Here is a 12,613-nt window from a genome sequence, read left to right as displayed (position 1 = left end):
CGTTGAGGAATTCTTCAAATAGGTTATTTGAGGAGTTTTCGTTGAGGAATTCTTCAAATAAGTTATTTGAGGAGTTTTCGTTGAGGAATTCTTCAAATAAGTTATTTGAGGGACATCTTTATAGGCACTGGCGGACCTAGATTTTTTTTAGCGAAAGTGTAATTTTGAAATTTTAAAAGCTTTATTATTATTATTTTTTAAAGCAAGAGGGAAAGCACGTGTGCTTCTTCTTCCTCCTCTGTATGAAGTTATATTTTCTTTCTTTCTATTATTAAATGAAAAGGATGTGCTAATTAAGTCATGTTCTTTCATTATAAAAATAATTTATCGGGAAAAAAAGAAAAAGTGTGTCTGCGTTTGAGAAAAGTAGCTGAATTGCCGTCTTAAGAAAGAATTCTAGAATTGGAAACTATCTTCACTCGTGATTAATTTAAACCACATGCTAGACAATTTTGTTTTGCATTGTGATGGTGCTGTTGGGAGGAATAGTAGGCGAAGAGGAGTGGGCGGTTTGGTTTGTGATTGCCATGGCGAGTTTTGTTAGGGTTTTGCGGTTGCTGGCAAGGATGGTTCCGACATTTTGGGAACTGAACTGGTGGCTATTCATAGTAGGCTACTTTTGGCATCTGCTAAAGGTATGGCTTATTTGACTGTTGCTTTTGATTCACAAGAAGCCATGAATATGATTATGAGCACTGTGGATGAGTAATGTGGGTAATCTAGTTGATGATATTCGAGTGCTGCTAGTGTAGTTAGGTAATGTAAAGGTGGTCTATTAACCTCGTGAAGGTAACAGTGTGGCTCATGCTATGGCTTAATGTTTCTCGGAAGGGGTGGGTCTTATATGGATTCAAACTTTACTAAGAAAGGATAGACAAAGTAGTTTTTATGTATTGCGGTGCTGTGATACTCTTTTTTCTTGACTGGATTTCCTCCATTGGAGATTTTTATGGCAAGGTTTTAATAAGGCCACTTTGTAGCACCTAGAGAAGCCAGGAGCTCTGGTTGTATTGTTGTTGCTTCTTTATGAATGAAACTTCTCATTTTGATTATAAATTTTTTGTAAGCCAAACAATTAATTTAAAAGAAGAAAAAGAAAGCTTGTTAAAAGCCCTTTATCATTTTTTAAGTAGCCCATACATCAGCTTGTTAAAACCCATGAATTGCTTTTATGTTTTTGTTTTTAATTTAAAAAATAACAAGCTGCACATAGAAACAGCCCAACGCCTTCAAGCCTTGGTGGAGGCAATTCGTCGAACAACTAGAGCACACCACAAAACCTCAGCAAATGGGCAATATGAAGTGCCTTAATAGGTATGCTAGTGCTTGTAGGGTCTACTCCACATTTTATTTCATTAATCCAAAGTCTATTTTGTAGATATTCATTCAAAGATCATCTCTATAAAAAATCACTTGAATCCGATATCATTTGACCTTTCAATTAAAGATCATCTCTATAAAAATTATTTCATGTTCATTAATTTTATTGGTTTCAATTAAATGCCTTAATGATTTTCAATTTGTCTGATTTTTTTTGCAAGGATGATCTATGAATGAAGATGGTTTGAATCGTTGAAAAAAAATTCATAAGGTACCGTAAAGAGTATCTCTCAAATAAAATTATTTAAAAGATCTCTCAATGAAAAGAGACTACATATATGTATATTAAAAGTAACTATCTACTGGAAACAATTTTCTAGTTTCTACACGTGAAGAAGAATTATGCACTAATGAAATCAAACGTCCTTTTTTATTTATTTTTTATAATACTTATATATCATATTTGGTATTGCTTTTTTCATTTTTTTATATTATATATATAAAATTCCAACCTAAACAAACGGATGCACATCTTCTATTTTCTTGAAAATAGATAGAAAGAAACACCAGCTAACTCTTAATTTTATAATATTTTTAATTTTAATAATGGACCGTGAATGATATCTCAAGTTCGAATAACCTTTTTAATACAAATTTATAAATAAACCCAATCCTAAACATGTATTTATAAAAAAACCCAAACTATTTAAACATAGAAACACATCCAAAATCAACCCCAAAATCAACTTTTTGGGTGTGTTTATAAATGGGTTTTGAGTGTTGTATATGATGGGTTTTGGGTGTGTTTATGTTTAAAGTGCTTGGGTTTTTTTATAATTTCAACCCCCATTTTGAGTGTGTAGTAAAACTCCCTTTTAAATAATTAAAAAAGGAAAAACTAAAGAAGAAAATATAACTAAAGAAAAATACTTTGACGTGAGTCAGATTACTAAACATGTGTTTGGCTCTAGTTAGGGTTTGGTACATAAGAAATAAAAAAGAAAGACCAATGAGCATTACTTTTTAAATTTAATATATCGAATTCTTCCTCACGTGGTAAAAAGTTTGAAACTAGAAAAATTGTTTCTAGTAGGCAGCCCTGCCCTTTTTAAATGGTTTTAATTTTCGTAGCAAGTTTGAAGACATCACTCCACTAAGCAGACTTGCACTTTTGAGTGATATATAGTCATGAAAGATAATAATAAGTATGAATTGGTCCAAATGTTCTTCTCTAAGCTTTGATTCCTACACAAGTTTTTGAAATTGACAAGTGGTTGTAATTTGTTGTGGACAGGACATGCCAACTAATTATAGCAATTGGGCATATAGAAATATGAAAACTCATTTGATACATAATTTATTAAAAAGATAATGTTGTGGTTGATGATCAAAGCTGCAAATGTCATATTTGATGCCAATTTACAATTGGGCTGAAACCATGAAATTGGCTGATTCAATCAAACTGTAACTATCAATTTGGTTTAGTTTTAACCCAAAAAAAGTCAAACGGTTTTCAAAACTAAATCAGACCGTATATCATTTGGTTTAGTTCAGTTTTTAGTTTTTATCAACCGATCTAAATTAATTAGATAATAACCACATATGAATGTTGAACTTGAAGTCTGATGAACATTTGGAGTTATTGATATTTAAATTATAGCTATACTAGTTACTGAAATTTAAAATTGTATTGCATTTGAGTTTTAGGATAGTTTGATATTCTAGAAAATGAAAAAAGTATGTAGCAAGTTGTAAATTTTTTTTGTTATAATTTGGCTAACAATGTTGAAAAAATACAAATTGAAGAAGAATTGAGCTTAGGCCCAAACCAACCAAACCAAATCGAATCAAATTGTTTTAATTAGTTTGGTTTGATTTGGTTTAATTTTCTCTCTGATTTTTGTCAAAATCAAACCAAATTAAATTATTATATTGTAATTGATTCAACCGTAGTTTAGAGTGGAACCGATTCAATCCGGATCATACCGCCCCCACTTGCATACATGTATAAAGAAGAAGCAAATGGTTTTCACAATTTTTTTATTTTTATTTTAAAAAAAGCAGCAAAATGACCAGCCTGCAGCTTAACAAAAGGAAAAACAAAAAGTAAAAATAGGACTTGGAGTCGGCCCAGATGCCCACTTGACTAGTGGGCTAAGTGTTGGTCTTGGCCGAGTATATCAGGCCAGCTGAAGGACGTTTTGCTCCCCAACGAGCCTCATCAAATTTATAAACATATAATCTGTGTAAATCTATGTCTTTTTTTGCCTTTCTTTATGTTGTTATCCTTATGCGAAGACATTTAATGTAATTTTTTTTAAAGCTCATTTTATATCATTGAATGGGGTGCGACCTCCACCCCTGATCTTCATTTTCACTCTATTTATTTGGTTGAAAAAAGGAGGAGGAGGATAGTTTGTTAGTATTTATCTTCAAGTTGGGTGTTTTATTCATGCCTAATGTTGCTAGGAACTCCTTCTACATGTTATTCATTTTGTGTCGATGCTCGTTATTTGTGACGAGTATACCTATATGAAATCCTAATCATTAAAAAATACGAAATCAGAAATCGTAATTGGCTTCAATGTTATTACATGACTGTGATGAGAGGACCACATACATGACTATTACAAACATGTTTTGGAATAAGATTAATTAATTAAGATCATCGACAAATATGTTTTTCAGTGATGACTCGTAATATATTCATATGAAATAATTTAAATTTGTATATTTCAATGAAGTGAGCTTAAGAATAAAAAATTTTGTTTGTGAGTTTGTTCACCTAATGTTTACATAAAATGACCAAACTAAATTAAAATCTCATATTCCAAAGCATAGCATAGGCATAGCAACCCAGATTTTCCTCATAACTGCTTAGTTGGAACTTGGAAGCATTCAAAATGGTCAACATGAGTTGCCTATCTACCTGCATAGTAGTTGGCCATATACTCGCACCAACAATTATATAAACCTGCGTCCTCCGCAGGATGATTTGGTGAGCATCCCTCAATAAACCCTACCTTTTTGTTTATTTTATTTTATAGTATATTAAAATTTTCCCATATAAATGATTTATGCTAATTCATTGTACACGAAATGTTAGGCGCACTTGTTCCTCGGACAATAATTTTCCATTGTTCGAACGTTAATCCGAACCACTTATCTTGAAATGCAAATTTTGAATTGATAATCAAACAACATAGCATAATAATAGATGTCTTTGTTTTTCTTTCTTCTTATTTTGTTTTTGTCTAATCGAAATAGTCGGCCATTTGTTTGAAGGGCCATAGAAATGCTACCAGCTATCGAAAAGGAATATTGAATAAGAGTGCTCACCACGTCCTTTGTTTGAGAGATGACAGATATTGTCCCATGATGACCATGCAGTGCAGGCTCTTCTCTAAAATCTCCTTAAACCCCTTGAAAATAGTAACATAAGATTTTCATGGGGGAAAAAAATACACTTCTGGTGGATTTAGTTGATCCCAATAATTAGGCCTACTAATGAGGAGACTTTAGGGGAGTGGGTTTGTTGTATGACACACCATAAGAGGATCACCAACTTCATTTTCCTTAAATCTGGCTCATCTTCTTTACATTCACTAATAACCTTCTTCACTTTAGTTCAATAATCCAAAAACAAAATTAGTAGGTAAATTGCTATTTTTTCCGAAGAAGAAAAACCCAATTACATGCAACAAAAAGAACCTAAAAACTAACGAAAATTAAATTCATCATCACACGCACAATAAGAATTCGACTCTAATTAACTTTTTTCGTTCCTGTATTTGAACAAAAAAGTAAAAATAAATCCTTCTCAAGATGGCACATTTTTCATTCAACAAAACAAAATGAGCTCAAAATATTCATATTTCATGGTCTTTGTAGATAGTAATTTGAAATTTTATTAAATTAAGAGTGCTGTTAAACGAACCCTAAAATTAATTGAGTATACCATACTATCAAACTATTTATTGAATTACTAATTTACCATAATATAAAATGATTAAAAAGGATATATTGAATTGTGAAACAAATAAAATTTTAATAAGTACACCTTACTCACTATATTCAACCCTTATCATACGTAGAAAGGTCTTCATATTGCTTGGTGCTCACAAATAACACAACAAGTATTAGTTTAGTTTAGGATTGGTATTACGAAATTAAAGATTTTGATGAAACCCAAAATCTGAAAAGAGGGCACAAATTCATGTAAAAAGAGAAATCTGGTTTAGGATTGGTATTAGAATGGTATATTAGGGCTATTTTTGGTAGTTAAATATGATGTACTTAGTTAATTTTACATTTTGATTAAAATATTAGGGTTAACTTAGATTATAGGGTGTATTCAATTAATTTTAGGGTTCGTTTAGCAGCACTTTAAATTAATACCTTTCAATGCCCTAAATAGTCCCCAAAAAAATAGTATTAAAATACATGGACGAAAACGATGACGTTTTGTGGTGTGAGCCAACGGGATATATATATAGCACAGAAGCCGAGAGAGCGAAAACATAACGGAAAAACTAAAAATCAAATTGTTAGCGAAGCTTAAAGCTTCTTCTTTTATGATTAAGCTTCCGATTCGCAGAATGACCGAATTTGAGAGTATCGGAGCGTATCGTATCGGACTGGACGAGTCGTATCGGTCTCTGCCATCGGTTTACTTGGCCTTCTTGTCCATCTGGTTCGTCTCGGCCTGCTCTTGGACCATCAACACCTATAAGAACCGCCATCTCCAGGTCGCTTTTTCCTTCATTTCCACTTTTTTTTTTTGAAATTTTAATCCAAATTTGATTTCTGGGTTGTTTATCTGGTAATGTTGAGGATGTTAACGTATAATTTGGGTTGCAAGAGAAAAATCTGAAAAGGTTTTGGGCTGTGCTCTGTCTGGTTTAAAGAATTCACATTTCAATTTTTTTTATAATAATTTTATTTTTAAATTTTTTATTTTTTATTTTTTTCAAATTGTATATGAGAGCCATTAAATTTATCTCAACGCCTCAGATTCTAGGCAACCAAACAATGGGTGCTTCTCTTTTTCTATTGGGTAACTGGTTTAAATGTTTAATATTTTGTTCTGTTCGACTACTCGGAAATTTTTGTATATAATTAAGAGCAAACGGTGAATATATATATATATATATATATATTTATTATATGTTTTTATTTCTTTAGCTTCATAAATAGCTATTTGATTGGATTCAAGTTATTTGCTTGGCCTACATTTCTGGACAACCAAACAGGGTGGCTAATTTAAATCTCATAGATAGTGTGCTCAAGTGTGTGTTAATACTCTACTTGGTTGATTCATTTTCTTTTGTTGGGCTGGCTTTGATGCAATTACTTATTTTCTATAATTTTTGTGCTTTGTTTTGTGGTTAAACTGGAGCAGACGAATAATTTGCAGTGGACGCTTGCATCTGTTCCATTAATTAAAGCCTTGCAACTTACGTTGTCGTTCCTCTTCTGGTATGTTCTCATTATCTTCGGGGAATAGAATATAGTTTCCATTCAATGCACAAAAAGAAAAAAAATGCATGTTCAGAAAGTAATTATTTTGTTTCTTTTATGAAGAACCCTTATCCATTTAGGGCGGATTGGAACAATCAATTGAAGGACTTAACAATTCATATGTTTTGAAGCTAATATGTTTTTCCTTATCAATTAAAAAGCAAAAACAAAAAAGATTTGCTGGTAGTCCAGAGATCTCTGTTTAGGGGAGAATTTTCAAGTGCCCAAATTTATGAGGCCAATAATTTAGAGAGCCCTATAGGAAATTGTATGCATTATATGACAAGGCTGCCTTTCGCATGTGTATCTGTGTGGACATAAGCACATCAGAGCCTTCTTTGTGATGATTTTTCTATTGTTGTTTCCTCCGTCACACTTACCAAATTTTGAAGTGTCACTTTTGCAGGTATTCATGCTTTCATCTTCAAATATGCTCTCTATGGATGTCATTTGGAGTGTATGTAACAGGAGTGATATTTCAGACAGCTTCTTTTGTGTCTTTTTTACTCATCTCTCATGGTTACTGCATCATGTGCGAGCGTCTTTCAGTAACTGAGCGGCGCACTACTGCTTCCCTTGGCTGTGTCTTTTACTTGACTCTTGTTGGATACAGAGCTTCTGTACCTTATTTCTCTGTGAGTTTCTTTGACAAACTAATGCATTACACTGGTAAATGCAGGAATTAATACCTCTCTTTTATGTTTCCAATTGTTTACCATCGTGTACTAATTTTCTGCTATGTCATGATTCAGGTGCTACTGTTGCTTAACTATTTCATTTCATTCTACGTGATATTCCACCACATATCCCAGAATCTGTTAGTGTTGCGTGAACAATTAAGTTTTATAGATAATGAGGATGTTCATGCAATGCATGATGCAGTCTATACGAAGTACATCATGTTCAAGTATGTGTTTCACATTTCGACATGCATACTGCTGTTTTATGTTCTGGTTCTAAGATATCCTGACCTTTAAAGATATCACAATTTGAATCTCATATGCTGTATACATGTGCAATACAGAAAATTCCAAGGTGCAATGCAGATAGTAGCCATGGCAGAGACTGTGGTATGATATCTTTGACTTTAGTGATAATAATTACATACACAGTTAGAAATACATACAGAAAATCGATGAGACAAGTAACACTTTGATTCTCAGATATACATTAACATGGATGACTCCTCAGAAAATTATTGGATTCGCTTGCTAGTCCGAGAATGGGCTCAGTTCTGCATCTTTGTTTACATAGGGTATGTTTACCTTTCTGTGAATGTTTGTTTCATAGGAAGAATGTAGTTCTGGATTTCTTTTGAATTCACTATCAAATAGCTAGGTTCAGCATGCAAGAAGGGTTTGCTCACATTCCTACTCTTTGATGTGGTCATCTCCTGCAGGTGGACTTTTAGGTCAAGGGACTTGGCACCACGATTCTCTGTTATGCCAACTTTAAAATCTAAAGGAGAACTAGTGGTGCCTCCAATTTATAGCATTGTAAGTTATTTTTGAACTTTTTATGCGCTGAGAAGATTAAAGTAGAAGATTTTGTGTCAAACATTTGCATACTGATTTTTCTAAAGAGTATGGCATGCTTTGATACCTATGATTCAAAATTAGAATCCAATGAGGAAGGAAGCAAGTAACGAAGAAGTTGAAATAGAATTCCATAATTTATTCCTCTTCTTTTTCTGACAATCCCAAGTCATGGCACTGCAGGAAATGGATGCAGAAACTTTCAGAGATTTCACGAAGCATGAATGGCACATTGGAGTGGTAAGCAATAGGAACATGAACTAGTGTGCATCTTTTCTACTCTCTATGTAGTCTTATAAATGTCAGAGTGTTTCATAATCAACTCTCTGTGGACTTCTTATTCATGGAACTAATTTTGCATCACTGATGTTGGCTGGTTCTTACAAGGTCCTCAGTTTTATGGGAACCTGAATTTTTTCATCCCCTCGCAGTCTCGTTTGAACGCATACTTTCTGCATTAAATAAGTGTTATTGATTGATTAAATCATTTAATGAAAAAAGTGTTTGAACCTTTGCAGCCAACTACACCTTCCTGTGATGAAAGCTCTAAGGATTCTGTCTTGGTAATAATTCAGCATCCACATGCATATAGGCCAACCGCTGCCGGAAAATCTTGTCAAAGCCGAGGGCAGCCAGTGTAGCACTTCAAAAATTCAACTACCGATGTCAAAACTGCTTCACTTCACATGCACGCATGGAGCAAAGCAAAGTAACTGATACAGTAGTTCAAACATCTTCTTGTGGCTAGCTTAGCTACTTTGTTCATGAGACAAGCCAATGGCACATTTTCCTCAAGTTTCTAGTCCAATGCAATTCCCGTGTAGAGAAGTCTGATTGCAAGGGCTTGTGAGTTGTGAAATGTTCATTCACAAGGCAGCAGCCCATCTATACTTGTAAATAAATACAACCAACGAATCAAATTGTACAAATCGGCCAAAAGTTACAAAACGAATTGTATCTTCTTTTCCCCTTTATTAAAGTCTTTTGATTTGCCATTGGTATCCCCCCCCTCCACGTTTGTTTTTGGTTCTTTTTTATGTTTTTGTTTTAGTACAAGCAAATATTGATTGGATACCAGGGGTTTCAAACCCCCTCCACGTGAATGGGGGTGGAAGAACTCAATCAACTTAGTTATACCTCACTAGTTCGCTTCACATTTTGTTATTTGTAATTCTCAAGATTTTACTCTTTTCACGCTACTCATCTTAATTTTCAAAAAGTGGAAACTGAGGGAAGTATTCAAATTTTGAAGAATCAAAGTATTACTCCTTAAAATGTAACTTCAATTATTCAAGATATTGCGTTTCTTATCCTTGAACAGCATGTAGCTAATCAATTAGCTAATATTGGTCATACTCTTCCACATCCTGGTATCAAGTTTAACAAGTTTCCTTATCCGATTGTATGTCGTTTAAATGTTAACCTTTTCAATTTTCAGCTTTGTAAATTATTTTGTAATTAAAAAATAATAATTTTTATTTATTTATAGGTATTTATAGATAGTGTTGCTATTTCATTCCTCAGTCTCACCAATAAATCGACCAAAAAGAGAGGGAAAAGAATAAGTCTCTCAAATAAACGACAGTCAGCAGTTTCCAAAACGACTCGTTCTTTTTGGTTTTAGCTTTAGGAACGGCAAGAGACGACTTGCCGTTTTCTTTCTATACCTTGGAACCTCCTGCGGCTCTGTTAAATCTCTCTCGCAGACTCACGCAGAGCAGAGAGACCAATGAGAGAGGGAGGAGGAGGAGACTGGTGAATTGGGTGTGGCTTTAAATAAATATGATTCAAAACCCATCTTGAATTGCGTGACATCTCTTTGCGACGCAACCGGAAATACTGAAGTTCCTCAGCCGTAGCTTTCACAATGAGTGCAGGTACTCTCTCTCTCTCTCTCTCTCTCTCTCTCTCTCTATATATATATATATATATATATATTCAGTAGAGTCAGTAAAATAGTTCCAGGAACTCCACCTTTTTTGGTTTTATTGGATTTTGGAAGGAATATAGTAAAAAGGGTCCTCTGGGATGTCTTTATGTATTGGCTATTCTTAGACTAAGGAATGAAAGATAATGAAATATCCTGGTAGCTGGAAGATATGATTTTTAATGGAAATTTGTTGGAACTTTTGTGAATGCAAAATGGATACTTGCCTCTTTAATGGTTTATTTGGAACTTTATGTGTTTCCTGATTGCCCTTTTGGGTTATGCAAAAAATTTAGGGCCATATATTGTATTTTTATATTGGATTCCAGCCTTCAATGACGCTGGTGAAGAAACTCCTGTTAGTTACTTTCAGGGACAATAGTCTTCTAATACAAACTTCTTCCATTCTTTTGGTGGGACTGAACCTCAGCTGCTTATGGCCTAAAACTGAAAAAGAGGCATGTTACCCAACTCGAATTTTGTTACTTTGTTAGCATTTTAGGTATAAAGTTGTTTATAGGACCTCCAATAACTGAATATAAAGATTTAGAAGTGGTCGCGTGACAATAAAATAGTGTTGGGGGAATGGAGTATATACCTAAAAGACTCATAACGCTACTAGTTATTGTCCCATGATTTGATAGTTGTGGCTCTTGCATTGCCTATGATAAAAGACCTGGTAAGCCTTGTGAATACGGTTCTCTTGCTATGTTAGAATCTACATTTAGCCTGCATGATCTTGAGTGTTATTTGTATACAAAGATGAAAAATCTGGATCAGACCGAACCACGAAATTGGCACTTTCATCCTTGCAGTAGTGCATATCTCTCGTTTTTGTTTAAAAGTGTTATTATTTCTTGTAGGTGGTGCCTTTGGTGGTAATAGGGGACTGAGCCCAGTTCCTCCAGAGAAAGGTGTCTTCCCTTTGGATCATATGCATTTGTGTGACCTGGTAATGTTACGTGATCCATTAATGAACATTATCATGTTTTTTAATTTTGTTTCCTCTGTAGAAGAAACAAGCTTTCGAAAAGTTTTATATGTTGGAGTGGGTTAGCTGTGACAATTTCGATTATTTGGGTTTTGTTTTATTTTGTTTTTTTTTTAAGGGCTTAGTTTCTTGGATTTGTTTCAGGACAAAAAAGAATACCTCAGTTGTCTCAAAACTTCGGGCCACCAATCTGAAAAATGTAGGCTCTTCTCGAAAAAGTACCTGGAGTGCCGCATGGAAAAGTGAGTTTTTGGTGTTTATAAAACACGTTGTGCTAGTGGACGTATATAAATATAGGGTGTGCTAAGATTGTGACATTCTTCTGGCTATTATTCAAAAATTAAAACAATTAACAACTGTACAGTCTTGAAAGATTATAATATATAGACAGGTAAGTTTCACACAGATACTGTTGGGCGAAAGTAGTTTAAAGTACTAACTTCCTTTGACTGGTTTCAATGCTTGCGTTCTTTCTGTTAGACATTTTATTTGCTTGTACGGAACTCCGTCTACTTACGGTCTGCAGAAGAGCTTGTTATGTCTTCTCCCCCTTTTCTGGTGTTAGGTTTGTGTCAAAATGCTGTTATAGGTTTGATCATGAATGCAAATCCACGCCACCAAGATGAAATTGAGTCATCTCAAACAATAAAAGAATTTGTATTTTGAGTAACCATAAATTTGAATCCTGCATATTTAGTTCTCCAAATTCACTAAAACTCTTGGCGGAGCTCTATGTATGATGAAGGTCTTCAATAAAGCATTAGGAAAGCAATTTTCTGGTAATTTTGGATTCGCAGAAATATTAGAAAATTTTCACTTTCCTTTTCTTTCATTTATGTCATAGATACTGAATCCTCATTTCTCAGAATATTTTTTTCTTTATGACAAGGGTTTGTTGTGAATACATACCAATGACCTTTGATATGCTTCTTGCAGGAACTTGATGGCCAAACAAGACATGTCAGAACTTGGGTTTGTTAAGGAAAGTAACTTGGAGGCTTCTGGAGAGAAGGTTACTGAGAGGATTGGTAATTGAGGTAGATGATTAGTTGGAAGACCACAGTAGTTGGGAAAGCTTTATTGAAAGGGCTGGCTGATTGTTCATCTGTTGGGGACTTTCCCCACTGAGTCTTGTCATTGAATTATTTGTAAAGGAATCTAAAATTTAGTGTTTCTTTCAAAAATGTCAATGATTTACTTGTATTAGACTTATACTCATAGAAGCCAATAAAACTAATTTTTTAAGTTGAATTAAATTTAAATTTTAAATAATGTACATTTTAAATGGGAGCTTAGCAAGTTGAAAGATGATGTTCTTTT

The 12,613-nt window shown here is 33.8% G+C and overlaps 2 protein-coding genes across 3 annotated transcripts; both read left to right on the top strand.

Annotated features, from left to right (window-relative positions):
- Positions 1-5,839: 5,839 nt before the first annotated feature.
- Positions 5,840-11,255, top strand: LOC103327874 (uncharacterized). Of its 2 annotated transcripts, XM_008230242.3 has the most exons (10): positions 5,840-6,068; positions 6,722-6,798; positions 7,247-7,475; positions 7,593-7,747; positions 7,865-7,910; positions 8,004-8,095; positions 8,240-8,336; positions 8,559-8,615; positions 8,894-10,252; positions 11,166-11,255. In XM_008230242.3, the coding sequence occupies exons 1-9, from the start codon at positions 5,895-5,897 to the stop codon at positions 9,014-9,016; spliced, it is 1,050 nt and encodes a 349-aa protein (XP_008228464.1). In that variant the 5' UTR covers positions 5,840-5,894; the 3' UTR covers positions 9,017-10,252; positions 11,166-11,255. The 2 variants fall into 2 exon arrangements, with proteins under 2 accessions (XP_008228464.1, XP_088905963.1); XM_089049837.1 differs by lacking the exon at positions 11,166-11,255 and having other exon boundaries at positions 8,771-8,910.
- On the top strand, positions 10,112-12,549 carry LOC103327875 (uncharacterized). The gene is made up of 4 exons (XM_008230243.3): positions 10,112-10,252; positions 11,166-11,254; positions 11,438-11,535; positions 12,230-12,549. Exons 1-4 carry the CDS (start codon positions 10,243-10,245, stop codon positions 12,327-12,329), a joined length of 297 nt encoding a protein of 98 aa, XP_008228465.2. The 5' UTR covers positions 10,112-10,242; the 3' UTR covers positions 12,330-12,549.
- Positions 12,550-12,613: the final 64 nt, after the last annotated feature.

This window comes from Prunus mume, linkage group LG4, assembly GCF_029339155.1.
Source record: "Prunus mume cultivar Tortuosa linkage group LG4, ASM2933915v1, whole genome shotgun sequence".
In the NCBI taxonomy this organism is placed as follows: Eukaryota; Viridiplantae; Streptophyta; class Magnoliopsida; order Rosales; family Rosaceae; genus Prunus; species Prunus mume.
Note: the sequence above shows the minus strand (reverse complement) of the source record. Positions and strands in the feature narration are given on the sequence as shown.

What these genes read in the sequence shown, in the direction of transcription:
- LOC103327874 (XM_008230242.3), top strand. Translation starts at nt 5,895, where the DNA reads ATGATTAAGCTTCCGATTCGCAGAATGACCGAATTTGAGAGTATCGGA. An exon ending in ACGAAGTACATCATGTTCAA is followed by an intron (nt 7,748 to 7,864) that starts GTATGTGTTTCA and finishes TGTGCAATACAG; the next exon opens with AAAATTCCAAGGTGCAATGC. An exon ending in ATGAATGGCACATTGGAGTG is followed by an intron (nt 8,616 to 8,893) that starts GTAAGCAATAGG and finishes GAACCTTTGCAG; the next exon opens with CCAACTACACCTTCCTGTGA.
- LOC103327875 (XM_008230243.3), top strand. An exon ending in ATATGCATTTGTGTGACCTG is followed by an intron (nt 11,255 to 11,437) that starts GTAATGTTACGT and finishes GATTTGTTTCAG; the next exon opens with GACAAAAAAGAATACCTCAG. An exon ending in CTGGAGTGCCGCATGGAAAA is followed by an intron (nt 11,536 to 12,229) that starts GTGAGTTTTTGG and finishes TGCTTCTTGCAG; the next exon opens with GAACTTGATGGCCAAACAAG.